The 15,746-nt window shown below is 52.2% G+C and overlaps 1 protein-coding gene across 1 annotated transcript in view; it reads right to left on the bottom strand.

The window, feature by feature from the left end:
- Positions 1 to 5,501: 5,501 nt before the first annotated feature.
- The window catches only part of LOC140493437 (CD151 antigen-like), a 35,972-nt gene continuing 25,727 nt past the window's right edge, over positions 5,502 to 15,746 (bottom strand). The window contains exons 5-8 of the mRNA XM_072591874.1: positions 14,361 to 14,465; positions 11,052 to 11,210; positions 7,940 to 8,026; positions 5,502 to 6,963 (exon numbers count right to left, since the gene is read on the bottom strand). Of these exons, the coding sequence (XP_072447975.1) occupies positions 6,901 to 6,963; positions 7,940 to 8,026; positions 11,052 to 11,210; positions 14,361 to 14,465 (414 nt within the window). The 3' untranslated portion in view covers positions 5,502 to 6,900. The remainder of the gene's footprint in view (positions 6,964 to 7,939; positions 8,027 to 11,051; positions 11,211 to 14,360; positions 14,466 to 15,746) is intronic.

The raw sequence follows: 15,746 nt of genomic DNA, 5'->3' as shown, positions 1-15,746 counted from the left end.
GGCCTGTGTTTGTTATGTATTCAGACTGCTGTGCTGTTGGCCTGTGTTTGTTGTATATTTAGACTGCTGTGTTGTTGGCCTATGTTTGCTGTGTATTTGTACTGCTGTTTGTTGTGCAGTTAGACTGGTGTGTTGTTGGGCTGTGTTTGTTGTGTATTTCGGCTGCTGTGCTGTTGGCCTGTGTCTGTTGTGATTGAAGACTGCTGTTTTGTTGGCCTGTGTTTGTTGTGTATTTAGACTGTTGTGTTGATGGCCTGTGTTTGTTGTGTATTTAGACTGCTGTGTTGTTGGCCAGTGTTTGTTGTGTATTTAGACTGCTGTGTTGTTGGCCTGTGTTTGTTGTCTATTTAGACGGCTGTGTTGTTGGCCTGTGTTTGTTGTGTATTTAGGCTGACGTGTTGTTGGCCTGTGTTTGTTATCTATTTAGACTGCTGTGTTGTTTGCCTGTGTTTTCTGTGGAATTAGGCTGCTGTGTTGTTGGCCTGTTTTTGTTGTGGAATTAGGCTGCTGTGCTGTTCTCCTGTGTTTGTTGTGTAGTTAGACTGTTGTGTTGTTGGCCTGTGTTTGTTGTGTATTCAGACTGCTGTGCTATTGGCCTGTGTTTGTTGTGTATTTAGACTGCTGTGTTGTTCTCCTGTGTTTGTTGTTTAGTTAGACTGCTGTGTTGTTGGCCTGTGTTTGTTGTGTATTTAGGCTGCTGTTTTGCTGGTCTGTGTTTGTTGTATATTTAGACTGCTGTGTTGTTGGCCTGTGTTTGTTGTGTATTTAGATTGCTGTGTTGTTGGCCTGTGTTTGTTGTGTAATTAGACTGCTGTGCTGTTGTCCTGTGTTTGTTGTGTATTTAGACTGCTGTGTTTTTGGCCTGTGTTTGTTGTGTATTTAGGCTGCTGTGCTGTTTGCCTTTTTTTGGTGTGTATTTAGACTGATGTGTTGTTGGCCTGTGTTTGCTGTGTATTTAGACTGCTGTGTTGTTGGCCTGTGTTTGTTGCGTATTTAGACTGCTGTGTTGTTGGCCTGTGTTTGTTGTGTATTTAGACTGCTGTGTTTTTGGCCTGTGTTTGTTGTGTATTTAGGCTGCTGTGCTGTTTGCCTTTTTTTGCTGTGTATTTAGACTGCTGTGTTGTTGGACTGTGTTTGCTGTGTATTTATACTGCTGTGTTGTTGGCCTGTGTTTGTTGTGTAAACAGATTCTGCTGGGTTGGTGTAGTGTCTGAGTTCGGTATGAGTGGACTCAGCTGTGTGTGTGACTGTTACTGCGTAATGAGACGGCTGTCTGGGCGAATTGGTTCGGTCCAACATTTCTGCATGTCAATTTGAACCTCACCAAGGACCATGTCTGTGAATAATGCAAGCAGTTTGCGATGAGAGAACTTTGCTGACATTTTGGAGTTAGGCCTGTTCTCAGTGTGAAAGACAAAGAGATCACAGAGGACAGAGCTTCCACCCAGGGTAGGAAGGAACCTGCCTGGAATCCAGTGGCAGCAGAGAAGCAGAGCTAACCATCACCCAATCCACTGGAGGTACAAGTCAGATCTTCAGTCCAGGAGGGGAGGGTCTCCATTGGAAACAACCCATAAACACAGATTTGTGAGAAGTCAGCCGTGAACCATTACGTTGGCAGAAATCCCCAATCTACAATTCCCCTGATCAATCTGCAAGTGCTCCGAACCTGTGACATTATGAGGTGAACACTTGCAATACTGTGTACAGTTCTGGTCACCACACTACCAGGAGGATGTGGATGCTCGGGAGTAAGGTTGTTGTCCGGTGTGAGGGATTTGTAAGCAATGAAGAAAAGTTGGATCGACTGGGTTTGTTTTCACTGGAATGCAGGGTGACCTGATAGAAGTTTATCAGATTACAGGGAGATTTAACAACCCTTGGATAAGCTCTTGGATGATGATGGGATAGTGTAGGGGGAACGAGCTGTGAAGAGGTTGGCACAACATTGAGGGCCGAAGGGACTGTTCTGTGCTATATTGGTCTATGTTCTATTGTGAAGAGCGGAGATAGAGTGGAAAGTATGAGGCTTTTCTTTTTCCCAGGGTGGAGGGGTCAATTAATAGGGGACACAGGTTCAAGGTGCGAGGCGGGAGGGGAGTTTAAAAGTGATATGTGAGGCAGGTTTTTCAGACAAAGGGTGGTGAATGACAAGAACACGCAGCCAAAGGAGGTGATTCAGGAAGCAAATACATGAATAGGAAGGGAAGAGGGATACGGATCCTGTAAGTGAAGACAGGTTTTGTACGGAAGGGCACAGAACGCCTGTGGGCAGCATCGGCTTGGAGGGCCGATGGACCTCTTCCTGTGCTGTACTGTTCTTTATTCTTGGTTCCAGTGAGGAACTTCCTCAATAGAGAAACTGGTGGAGACATTCCAGGGAATATTTCCAACTCTGATGGATTTCATCTTAGTCCAATGAAATTGCGGATGAGCTGGTGACACATTTCCAAATGTTGCTAGATTCTAGAAGGTTCCATCTGACTGGAAAGTGGCAACGATAACCCCTCTATTCCAGAAGGAGGGAGAGGAAGGTATCAAAAGCTGGAGAGCAGTTGGCTGGACATCCGTCATGGGCGACCGTGCTAGACTCCCTTATTGCTACAGATTTGGAAACCTCAAGAGAACCGGGAAACATCGGCACGGTTTTGTGAAAGGGGAGTAACGTCGAGCCCCAACGTGTTGTGAGTTCTTTGAGAGAGGCCACAAACTCTGTGGATAAGGGCCAGCCCAAAGGCAGAGTGCACTTTGATTTCGAAAAGGCATTCACATTAAAAATGATTGTACGAAGTATAACAGTTCAGGATGTAAGGGATCATATATTATGATGTGTAGACTAACTGGTGGGCATACACCAGGGAGTGGTGTGCAGATATAGGCCTTTGTCGGATTGGCAGGGAGCACCCAAGTCCCACACCACATGCAGCTTTTACAGTTTGTATCAATGACATAGATAAGGGGATTGGGGACTTAGGGAGTGCAGTGGTACTGTCCTTACTTCTGAGCTAGGAGGCCTTGGTTCAAGTCCCACCTGCTCCACAGATGTGTTATAATATCTCTGAACAGGTTGATGAGAATTTGTATCCTCTTTAGCAACAGGCAAGGTGCAGTAAGGCTGGAGAACAGCTAAAGTTGTCCCTTTGTTTAAGAAGGGCAACAGGGATAATCCAGGAGATTACAGGCCAGTGAGCCTTACATCAGTGGTCGGAAACTTACTGGAGAAGATTCTTAGGGACAGGATTCACTCGCATTTGGAAGAGAATGAACTTATTAGGGATAGTCAGTATGGTTTTGTGAAGTCTCTCAAATTTTGAGTTTTTCGATGCAAGTGATGAAGACGATCGATGAGGGTAGGGCAGTGGATGTTATCCACATGGACTTTATATTTGATAAGGTCCTTTATGGTAGGCTGCTCCAGAAGATGGTGAATTAGCAAGTTGAATACAAAATTGGCTTGGTCACAGAAGAGAGGGTAGTTGCGGAAGGGTACTTTTCTGACAGGAAGTCTGTGACCACTGGTGTTCCACAAGGGACAGTGATTTGCGTTTTTAAACAAATGATTTGGATAAAAATGCAGGGAGTCTGACTAATAGGTTTACAGACAACACAGAAATGGGTGGAGTTGTGACAAGGGAGGAAGGTTGCCAAAGGATGCAGTAGGATATATATTAGTTGGAAAGTTGGTGGAGAAATGGCAGATGGAGTTTAATCTGGACAAGTGTGAGGTGATGCATTTTAGCAGGTCAAATGCAAGCGGAAAGTATACAGTAAATGACAGGGAGCATTCATTTACACAGGGATCTTGGGGTACAAGGACACAGCTCCTTGAAAGTGACGCCACAAGTTGGTAAAGATGGCACACGTCATGCTTGCCTTCATTAGCGAGGGTATTGATTATAAACGTTGGGAATTTGCTGCAGCTGTATAAACTTTAGCGAGGCCACATTTCCAAGAGCTGCAGTCCTGGTTACCACACGAAAAGATGGACGTACAGGCCTTGGAGAGGGTGTTAGAGGCATTAACCAGGATACTGCCACGGATTGGAGTGTGTTAGCTACAAGGAGAGGTCGGTCAAACCCAGATTGTTACTGTTAGAGTGTCGGAGCTGAGGGATGACCTGCCAGAAGCACATAATAAGACATGTGGATATTCTGGGTCTCTGTCCCAGGATGGAAATGTTCAATTCGATGGAGGGGTGGGGTGTAGGTTTAAGATGAAAGGGGTGTACGAGACAGAGGGTGGTAGGTGCCTGGAATGTGCTGTCAGTGGGGTGGTACAAGCAGATACAACGTCAATGTTTAAGAGGCATTTAGACAGACAAACAGGCAGGGAATAGAGGGATGTGGAGAATGTGCAAGAACGGTATCATGGTCAGCACATCCACGGTGGGCCGAATGGCCTGTCCCTGTGCTGCACTGGTCACTATTTAAAATGTCGAGCTGAGGAGAGTGAAGGGATAGTGCCACAAAGATCGATAGGGAAATATGTTGTGAAGAGGAGATTGCAGACAAGTCGTAGGGATGGACAGATGGACGATAATGTGGGGAGGTGCATGTGATATTGTTCACTCGAGCAGACAGAATAAACAAAAAAAGGCAAAGCAATACTTAAACAGACAACAATCGCAGGACACTGAGGTTTGGAGAGTTTTAGGCTTTTTTTAAAAAAAGTGCAGGAGTCACAAATAAAGTCAGTGTGTAGGTACAACAGGAAATTATGAAGGTTTATAGGACGGTTGAACATTAAAAAATGTCTCCTCTTATGGTTGCGGGGGGGGGGGGGGGGCAAGCCCAGAACCCGAGGGGTCACTCTTTTTTAACAGAAGAATGTTTCTCGGAGGGTTCAGATACTTTCGAACTCACTCCCTCAAAAGGGGTGGGGGAGGAAGGCAAAAATGGGGTTCATTAAACATTTGCTTTGGGGGCGCAGCAGTGGGAGTAAATGAACTCCTTTGCCTGACAAGAATCTCGGAAAACCAGGCCTGACGGGGAGTTTATGACCTATTCCAGTCTGACAAATATGTCTGGATGTTTCCAGCTTCTATCTTGAACGACTACTGAACAATTATGGCTTTTTGGTCTTTTCCAAAAGCAATTTTAAGCACACATTGCCTGTTTTGTAATCATTTGCTTCATACCTGCGTGCTTTGTAGCAATGACATAAGGGGATCGAGAAATAGTTATTTCATGAGGAAAAATAAAACCGAGTTTGGTGTTTGTTTTGCTGTCTTTCACGGCACTCCCGGGATTGGGGAATGGCAGATAGAGCCTGCCTGGTGTTTGCCGGTTTTTTTTGTGTAATGGGTGTTTCGGTGAGTGTGTGGTGATTCTCAATGACCAAGCACAAGGGATTGTGGGGAGTATGCCTAAGGGAAGGCTGTGGAGGATTTTGAGGTGAGTGAAGGTTTTCCGTGTGGGGGCCCTTGGCAGAATGTATGTTTTATTGCTCAGAACTGTGGCGTGTTAGTGAGCTTTTGTGCTATATCTCACAAGAACAGAGTCTGGTGTTAGACTGGTTTTATTTGTACAGTAAATATAAAAATACAGCGTGGTAGAACTCCCCGACTGTGATCAGCGACAGCTAGACATATAACAGAAGGTTAGAGAGAAGGAGCAGAGACCCCCATAGATCGTGGGCACACACTCTGCTCCACAGCACCTGAAACACGCAGAGACTGGCACATCACTTGTCCACACACAATTGAGACAGGCATAGAGCCAGCAGAGTTTAGTCACCATTTTAAATGTTAAATGTTTGGTTAACGGTCTGTCCCACCATGTTCCCCTCCCTCCCTGCAGAGTGTGGGTGACATTGAGCGGGCCCCAGCGCTGACCTGTGACTTGGGGACTGTGTTCACCTCGAGAAGGCCAGGACTCCTGAGCAATACACGTTCATCGTCCTCCCTCTCACAGCAGGGGTGCGGGGAGTGTGGATGTGGCCCCACTGTCCTGGACAGGGTGTGTACCAGTCAGGTGGCTTGGGGTCAGGGGGAAGAGGCCCCGCAGCTCAGTCTCCCAGGGGGAGGGGGGTGGCAGTGCCCAGTGCCCAGGAAAAGAGGGGGGAGGAGGACCGTCTGTGCCCAGGTAGAGGAGGTGGGGTGTCAGTACCTAGGGTGGTACCTGTCCTTAGAAGGGGACAGAGGTGCCTGTACCCAGGGGGGGGGGGGAGGGGAAGGTGGGGGTGTCTGTGTCTGGAGGGAGGGAGCAGGGAGTGAGGGGCACACTGGGGCCCAGGGAATGGGCAGGGGTAGACTGGTGTCGAGGCCCGGGGTGGATGGGGCGGCGGGGATGTGGGTGTCAGGGGTCTGTGAAATCAGGCCAAAGTGACCCAAGGAGAATGGGCATCCCCATTGGTACTGAATGCCGCTACCCGTACCTGACAGAGGGGTGTGAGGGCGTGACATGGTATATACCCAGCAGCCAATCTCTCTCTCTCTCTTCCCCCCCCCAACTGCATTCTTCCCTTTCTCCCCCTCTCTGCCTCCATCATTCCCCTCAGAGGGCATGGGAGGTGAGAGAATGGAGGGGCAGATTCACCTTCCTGTGACATTATAATGTACAACCAGCGGGGAACTCCGCCAGGACAGTCAGTCATCAAAGGCCCACGGTCTCCATGGTGACATGCCCCAAAGGTCGCTCCTGAGGGTCACAGTGTCAGAGCTCAACACAGGGGCATGGAGTACTGCTGGGGGGTAGATAGGGGGAATGTCCCAGAGAGGGGCAGTGGGACTGCGGAATGGGGGGGGTGGGGGAACATCCCAGGCTGGGGGAGGGGTGGCGGCCGTGGGGCTGCTGGGGGAGAGTCTTTCTAAGGCCTCTGGTGTCACATCCTGTTGGGGAGCAGGGGAACAGGAATGGTGAGATGGGAATGCTGACAGGAAGCTGTCGATAAGTCCCAGCTCTAATAGGGAGTGTCCGCTTTCAGGTTCCTGTACAGGCAGCAGGTGAAAATCATTCCGAAGATCTGCAAAGATCAGAATGTGGTGTCAGTCATACCCAGTCTCCGTGTTCACCGTATCTTCACACCCCCCACTACCCCACACTCCATCCCTCCCTCCCTCCCTCCAATGGCATAGGGAGCTCCACGTTGGGACCATAACTGCATTGGGACCATACGGGAAATCACACAGAGAACTCCGCACTGGGACCATGGGGAAGATGACACAGAAAGCTCCACACTGGGACCATGGGGGAGATGACACAGAGAGCTCCGCACTGGGACCATGGGGAAGATGACACAGAAAGCTCCACACTGGGACCATGGAGGAGATGACACAGAAAGCTCTGCACTGGGACCATTGCGGAGATCACATAGAAAGCTCCGCACTGGACCCATGGGGGAGATGACACAGAGAGCTCCGCACTGGGACCATGGGGAAGATGACACAGAAAGCTCCACACTGGGACCATGGGGGAGATGACACAGAAAGCTCCGCAGTGGGACCATGGGGAAGATGACACAGAGAGCTCCGCACTGGGACCATGGGGAAGATGACACAGAAAGCTCCACACTGGGACCATGGGGGAGATGACACAGAAAGCTCCGCACTGGGACCATGGGGAAGATGACACAGAGAGCTCCGCACTGGGACCATGGGGGAGATGACACAGAGAGCTCCGCACTGGGACCATGGGGGAGATGACACAGAGAGCTCCGCACTGGGACCATGGGGGAGATGACACAGAGAGCTCCGCACTGGGACCATGGCGGAGATCACACAAAGAGCTCCGCACTGGGACCATATGGGAAATCACACAAAGAGCTCCGCACTGGGACCATAGGGGAAGACCACGCAAAGAGCTCCATATTGGGACCAACCGGGAGATCACTAGAGAGCTCCACACTGGGACCAGGTGGTATCACGTGATCCTATTGGCTGGAGGAGCAGGCGCGGGGGGATAAATGGGTCTCTGTTGTTTGTGCATAACAGTGCTCCTACCTGGACACAGGCGATTCCTATTCCCACTGCTCCGATAATCTTCAAGTGGGCCATGATGAAGCCCTCCAGTTTGGTGATACAGCCTCCCTGCAAACAGAGCACATCTCAGATACAGGGAACACACAGCCTTTACACTGGGCTACAGGCCTGACCCCAGGAGAGTGGGGCCCAGGACACATCCCACATTGGTGCCCTGCAGCTGGGGGAAAGACCTCAACAATAGCACTGTCCGAGCTAATACCACTACAATCTGCTGGTTATCTTACAGATACAAGAGTAAAGTGTGTGGAAAGGGGAAAGACGACTTGGAATTCCGAGGGGACCGGATCTGGATCTGGAAAATGTAGGATCTTTACCGACCAGCCCAGTCTCTCCTGAACGGATTAGGATTTGTCTGGGGAGGGTTTAGACAGGGGTCTGGGGGTTATACTATTAACAAGGTGCAGAGAACTAGGTAAGATTGGATCACACCAGAGATAGAGAGGTGGTAGTGTTGGGTGGTGGGGGGGGAACCAGAGGAAGGTGGTGTTGGGGGGGGGGAGGGGGGAGCCAGAGGGAGGTGGTGTTGAGGGGTGGGGGCCCAGAGAGAGGTGGTGTTGGGGGGGGGGGGGGGAGCCAGAGGGAGGTGGTGTTGGTGGGGGGGGGGGGCAGACGGAGGTGGTGTTGGGGGCGTGCCAGAGGGAGGTGGTGTTGGGGGGGGGGGGGGGGGAGCCAGAGGGAGGTGGTGTTGGGGGGGGGGGGGGGCAGAGGGAGGTGGTGTTGGGGGGGGGGGGGGGGGCAGAGAGAGGTGGTGTTGGGGGGGGGCCCAGAGAGAGGTGGTGTTGGGGGGGGGGGGGGCAGAGGGAGGTGGTGTTGGGGGGGAAGGGGGAGCCAGAGGGAGGTGGTGTTGGGGGGGAGGGGGGAGCCAGAGGGAGGTGGTGTTAGGGAGGGGGGGTGAGCCAGAGGGAGGTGGTGTGGGGGGGGGGGTAGAAGGAGGTGGTGTTGGGGGGGGGGGGGGGGGAGGTGGTGTTGGGGTGGGGGGGGAGCCAGAGGGAGGTGGTGTTGGGGGGGGGGGGGGGGGGGGGGGAGAGGTGGTGTTGTGGGGGGGGGGGGAGGTGGTGTTGTGGGGGGGGGGGGGGGCAGAAGGAGGTGGTGTTGGGGGGGGGGGGGGAGAGGTGGTGTTGTGGGGGGGGGGGGGAGGGGGGGGAGGGGGGTGGGGGGGTGGGGGGGGGGGGGGGAGGGGGTCAGAGGAAATGAAACAATAAAGACTAACCAAGGCTCCTGACAGAACTGAAAGACTCTTTCTCCCCACAGATACTGCCCAGCGTTTTCTGCAATGTCTCTTTTTAAATGTGATGCGTTGTGAGTGTATGTGAAGTGGGGTAAAATGAGCTACAGATAACACAGGGAAATACAGGATCAGGACTGGAACAGAGCTGGGTGAAATACAAGCTGGGTTGCAGTATTCCTGCTGAAATACTGCCTGGGAAACTCAGGGAAGGTCAGGATATAGATGAAGGAGACTATGCAAGACCAGAGGAGGTGAATGGGGAAAGTTTATTTTGTTACAGCTCAATAACAATGGGGCTACCATCAAACAGTTGGGCACATTCCACACGGCATTGGGCCTGTAGGAAAGATGTACAAAGACATTACAGAGAGTTACAACAAAAGTGCAACTTTGGCTACTCAAATGCAGCCTGGGATTGTAATAACAGAAAGGTCCGAGAGAGAAAGAATCCTTAGGAATTTGTCACTAGTTCAACAAGGAAGAAGATGGAGTTCTAGAGAATGAAACCCACACCGTCTTGTATGGAAACAGTGATCATAATGTTGTAAGGTTCAGGATAGCCATAGGCCTGGAGCAATCCAGTGGAAGAATGACTAAGGAGAGGGGTCAATGGGTTGGGAATGGATCTGACCCAGAGAAACTGGAATTGTCAGCTGCTTGATCCATTCTGTCCTGACAGAGGAGATAGTACAGTCAAGGTATGTCCCCATGAGGCGTAAAGACAGTCAGCAAACCTCAAGCTGCCTGTGGAGAATGAGAAGAGATCGAGATGAAGGTGAGATCGAGAAAAGGTACATTTGAGAGATGACAGGTGGATGACGCAGTCACAAACCGGGCTGGGTGTAGAAGGTTTGAGGAGAGGAGCATGAATAAACACGTCCGAGAAGCAAAGAGAGAGCGTGAGAAGAGGCCAGCAGCAAACAGGAAGGTAATCTAAATGGTCTGTGTCACCTTGGCAGTAGTAAAAGGGGAGGAGTGAGACCGACACATGGAGCAAACACGGGTTTTACACACGGAGCCAGGGCTCTTGGCCAAGGGGTGAAGTGGAGAGGTTCCAACCACCTTTACTGAGGAAGGTGCTGCTGCCCAAGTCACGGTGAAAGAGAAGGATGTTCAGATCCTCGACTGGGGCTAAAGATCGATTAAGGCAATGTCTGGGACCAGCTGAGAACTATCTCCGGGGACATGGAGTGAAGGCACAGGAAAAACGGTGGAAAAATTGGCCTAAATTTCTGAATTTCCCTTAAACTTGGTCTCTGCAGCTTCTCCCCTTTCCACCCACTCTCCTTTCCTCTCTCTTCACCCCCCTGCCCCGGGCCCTTCCTATATCCTCCCACTGGCCCCTCACCCCACACATCCACCTCTCCCCTCCCTCAGGCCCTCTCTCCACACACCTCCCCTCCCCTCCCACTGGCCCTCTCCCCTCCCGTGGGCCCTCTCCCCACACCCACCTCCCCACACCCCGCTCTCCCCTCCCTCAGGCCCTCTCCCCACACCCCGCTCTCCCCTCCCACGGGCCCTCTCCCCACACACCCCCCTCTCCCCACACCCTGCTCTCCCCTCCCTCGGGCCCTCTCCCCACACCCCGCTCTCCCCTCCCTCGGGACCTCACCCCACACACCCCCCTCTCCCCTCCCTCGGGACCTCTCCCCACACACCCCCCTCTCCCCACACCCCGCTCTCCCCTCCCTTGAGACCTATCCCCACACACCCCCCTCTCCCCACATCCCCCTCTCCCCTCCCTCGGGCCTTCTCCCCATATCCCCCTCTCCCCTCCCTCAGACCCCCACACCCCACTCCCTCTCCCACCCCCTACCCCCCCCCCCCGCCCCCATCACTCACCTCCACCCGGTAGATGTTGGATGGGTGGTCTCGTTTCCCACACCCTACCGTCATGGTCTTGCAGCAGCTGTCGGGTACAATGCGATCCCCAGACTGTCCCGAGGTCACCCAGTGGCTCTCCTGCCAATCTTTCGAGTTGTTGCTGCCACAGCACCGGAACTGAGGGGGTAACAGTGGGCACAGGGGGGTGAGTTACTGAGGGGGTAATACAGTGGGCACAGGGGGGTGAGTTACTGAGGGGGTAATACAGTGGGCACAGGGGGGTGAGTTACTGAGGGGGTAATACAGTGGGCACAGGGGGGTGAGTTACTGAGGGGTAACACTGTGGGCACAGGGGGGTGAGTTACTGAGGGGGTAATACAGTGGGCACAGGGGGGTGAGTTACTGAGGGGGTAATACAGTGGGCACAGGGGGGTGAGTTACTGAGGGGGTAATACAGTGGGCACAGGGGGGTGAGTTACTGAGGGGGTAACACTGTGGGCACAGGGGGGTGAGTTGCTGAGGGGGTAATACAGTGGGCACAGGGGGGTGAGTTACTGAGGGGGTAACACTGTGGGCACAGGGGGGTGAGTTACTGAGGGGGTGACACAGTGGGCACAGGGGGGTGAGTTACTGAGGGGGTGACACAGTGGGCACAGGGGGGTGAGTTACTGACGGGGTAACACTGTGGGCACAGGGGGTGAGTTACTGAGGGGGGTAATACAGTGGGCACAGGGGGGTGAGTTACTGAGGGGGTGACACAGTGGGCACAGGGGGGTGAGTTACTGACGGGGTAACACTGTGGGCACAGGGGGTGAGTTACTGAGGGGGGTAATACAGTGGGCACAGGGGGGTGAGTTACTGAGGGGATAATACAGTGGGCACAGGGGGGTGAGTTACTGAGGGGGTAACACTGTGGGCACAGGGGGGTGAGTTACTGAGGGGGGTAACACAGTGGGCACGGGGGGGTGAGTTGCTGAGGGGGTAATACAGTGGGCACAGGGGGGTGAGTTACTGAGGGGGTAATACAGTGGGCACAGGGGGGTGAGTTACTGAGGGGGTAACACTGTGGGCACAGGGGGGTGAGTTGCTGAGGGGGTAATACAGTGGGCACAGGGGGGTGAGTTACTGAGGGGGTAACACTGTGGGCACAGGGGGGTGAGTTACTGAGGGGGTGACACAGTGGGCACAGGGGGGTGAGTTACTGAGGGGGTGACACAGTGGGCACAGGGGGGTGAGTTACTGACGGGGTAACACTGTGGGCACAGGGGGTGAGTTACTGAGGGGGGTAATACAGTGGGCACAGGGGGGTGAGTTACTGAGGGGGTGACACAGTGGGCACAGGGGGGTGAGTTACTGACGGGGTAACACTGTGGGCACAGGGGGTGAGTTACTGAGGGGGGTAATACAGTGGGCACAGGGGGGTGAGTTACTGAGGGGATAATACAGTGGGCACAGGGGGGTGAGTTACTGAGGGGGTAACACTGTGGGCACAGGGGGGTGAGTTACTGAGGGGGGTAACACAGTGGGCACGGGGGGGTGAGTTGCTGAGGGGGTAATACAGTGGGCACAGGGGGGTGAGTTACTGAGGGGGTAACACTGTGGGCACAGGGGGTGTGTTACTGAGGGGGGTAATACAGTGGGCACAGGGGGGTGAGTTACTGAGGGGGTAACACTGTGGGCACAGGGGGGTGAGTTACTGAGGGGGGTAACACAGTGGGCACGGGGTGTGAGTTACTGAGGGCACTGCCCTCCCAGCACAGGAGATGTACCCAGTGACAGTCTGCTCCCCACCCACATGCTGTCACCAGCCTGTCACTCAGAGAAATAGTTGATTCCACCTCCCTCTCTTTCAAATAACTATTTAACCACAACGCCCCCCCCTCCCCATTCACCACTCCCCCCATACCCCGATCTCTTATTAAACTCGTCTACCTGTTTCCCACCCTTTCTCTGTCTCTCTGCTAACCAGTTTATCCATTCCCAAGGCCTCTCTCCGCTAACCAGTATCACCCACTCCCCTTCTCTCCAACAACGACTTTAACCATTTCCTATCTCTTAAATAAAATGATTTTACTTTCCTTCCTCTTCCCTTTGTTTAATCATTCACCAACTGTCTCAATAACTGGTTTAATAATTCCACTAGCCCCTCTCTCAAATAACTACAAATAATACACCACTCTCTCCGATAGCTAGTTTAACTGTACCCCTTCCCCTCTAAGATAACTACTTAAACTGTGTCCCACACCCTCTCTCTCAGAAAACTAGTTAAATCAGTCCTATTTGCTCTCTTGTAGACAACTAATTTAACAGGGTCCTACACCCTCTCTTTCACAAGTAACTGGTTTAACTGTCCCCTCTCTCGCTCAGATAACTAGTTTAACATTCACCAGCGCCTCCCTCTCCAGTCAGGAGTTTAAATTTCTTCGTTCTTCTCTCTCTGATGACACGTTTAACAGTTACCCCAACTCCCTCAGATAACCGATTTAAACGCTGCCCATATCTCTCGCTCAGATAACTAGTTTAACCATCTTTTCTCAATTATTTTCTCTCAGATTTCATTTTAATCATTTCCCACCCTCTCTTGCTCAGAAAATTAGTTTAACTATTCCCTAACTCACGGATAACTAGTTTAACTATTCTTCCACTCCTTCCCTCCCTCTCAGATAGCTTGAGTAACTATGTCCCCACTGTATCTCTCTCAGATAACTAGTTTATCCAACTCCACTCTTAAAACTAATTTAACCAATTCACAGCTCTCTCAGATAACCAGTACAACCATTCACTATTTCCTCGCTCAGATAATTAGATTAGCCATTCCCATCTGCCCATTCTCTCAGATAACTAGTTTAACTGTTCTCCATCACCTCTCTCTCTCGGGTAATTAGATTAAGCTTTACCCCAACACCTCTCTCAGATAACTAATTTCACCATCTCCCATCTCCACCCTCTTAGATAATTAGTTTATCTGCTCACCATGACCTCTCGCTCAGATAACTAGTTTAACCATCTGCTCCTCCCTCACTCTGATAATTATTTAACTCATGCCCAATGCTCTCACTCTCAATTTAACCATTTATCATCTCTTTCTAACTAGGTTAGTTTCCACTTCTCCCTCATAACCTTTTTAATCGTTACCCACCACTTATGTAGATAACCAGCTTAACTATTGCACATCACATGTCACCTGTGTGTGTGTTGTGGTCTCTCTCACTCTCTCTGCCCACTGTGTTCACCACCTCCCACCCCTCTCCACAATACGCCTGCTCTCTCTCTCTCTCTCTCTCCCTGGGCTCTGTCAGTCCCCCTCTCTGTCAGATACGAACTCACTTCTTGCTGCAGTTTGTCGACTGCCTTGGTGATATGGAGCTGGTCTGGCATCCTGTACTTCTCTATCATTGTCACTCGCAGATTGGTCTTCAGATCATCGCTCAGCTGTAACAGAGCACAGACAGGGTCAGCCACAGACACTTAGCGAGGGAGAGAGAGAGACATACACAAAGAGAAAGAGGTGAGGGAGAAAATGACACTGCCAGAGAGAGGAAAATTATTTTATTGATTAGTGCAATTCCAGGCTCTGACACTGGGTGTCAGAAAGTTCTGCTGGAGTGTTGCGGCCTTGCAGCCGCAGCTTCGGCCTAACGCCAATTCAGGGACCAGCCAACCTCTGAGCTATGGCCTCAGCAGCCACTCGCCGCCCGGGCCAGGGCATTCGGAACACAGTCAGGGTGACTGTGAAGAAGGTGGAGGAGCACACACCGGTGGATCGGACGGTGTTTGTGAAGAAAGTTCTGCTGGAGTGTTGCGGCCTTGCAGCCGCAGACGTGTACTGCCTGCAGGATTTCCCTGGGGCAGGCTACTTCGATGTGACCTTCAGAAGCGTGAAGCAGTGCGAACAGCTCCTGAAGGTCTTCAAGGAGAAGGAAGGGGAGCCGCTGTTCTCCATCTTGTCGGCGACGCCATTGTGTGTGCTTCCTGCACAGAGGAACCGGGTTGTTACAATCCATATGTACAACCCCTATGTTCCAGCGGCTGATGTCCTGACCTTCCTGGGAAGGTACGTCCAAGTCGAGGGAGAAGCCACCGATGTGATCGACCCCTTTGGGATCTGGACCAGTAAGAGGCAGGTCAAGGTAACTCTGAGGGCCGATGACAGTGGGAACATCCTCCACCCACCCTCGAGCTTCGCAATCGGAGGGAGCAGAGGCTACCTGACATATGCAGGGCAGCCCAAAGTGTGCCGAACCTGCGGGAAGTCGGGACACGTGGCGGTGGATTGCAAAGTGACCATCTGCAGGAACTGCAAACAGGAGGGTCACTTGACAAAGGACTGTCGGGAGGAAAAGAGCTGCAACCTGTGCGGGGAGGCGGGCCACATGTACAAGGCCTGCCCAAGACGAGGAGCCGCCACCTACGCACAGATGGCCGGAGGTGGCAACACGAGCCGCGGACCGACAAAGTCTAACGAGGTACCGCGAATCAGCAAAGGAACGGTGCCTGGAGGCACCCAGAAGGAAGGGAAAGTTGTAGAGGAGCAGGCAGCAGACAGCGGGGAGATGCAGCAGCCGACCCAAGCTCCTGCAAGACAGACGGAGGAAATGGAAGAGGAGGGATCAAAGGAGGCAGAGCAGTGGATTATCGTTAAAAACAGGAAAAGGAAACCTCTCGAGGGCCCCAAAGCCACCAAGCGAAGGGGGAAGAGACACCTCCAAGAGG

Source organism: Chiloscyllium punctatum, chromosome 22, assembly GCF_047496795.1.
Source record: "Chiloscyllium punctatum isolate Juve2018m chromosome 22, sChiPun1.3, whole genome shotgun sequence".
Classification (NCBI taxonomy): Eukaryota; Metazoa; Chordata; class Chondrichthyes; order Orectolobiformes; family Hemiscylliidae; genus Chiloscyllium; species Chiloscyllium punctatum.
Note: the sequence above shows the minus strand (reverse complement) of the source record. Positions and strands in the feature narration are given on the sequence as shown.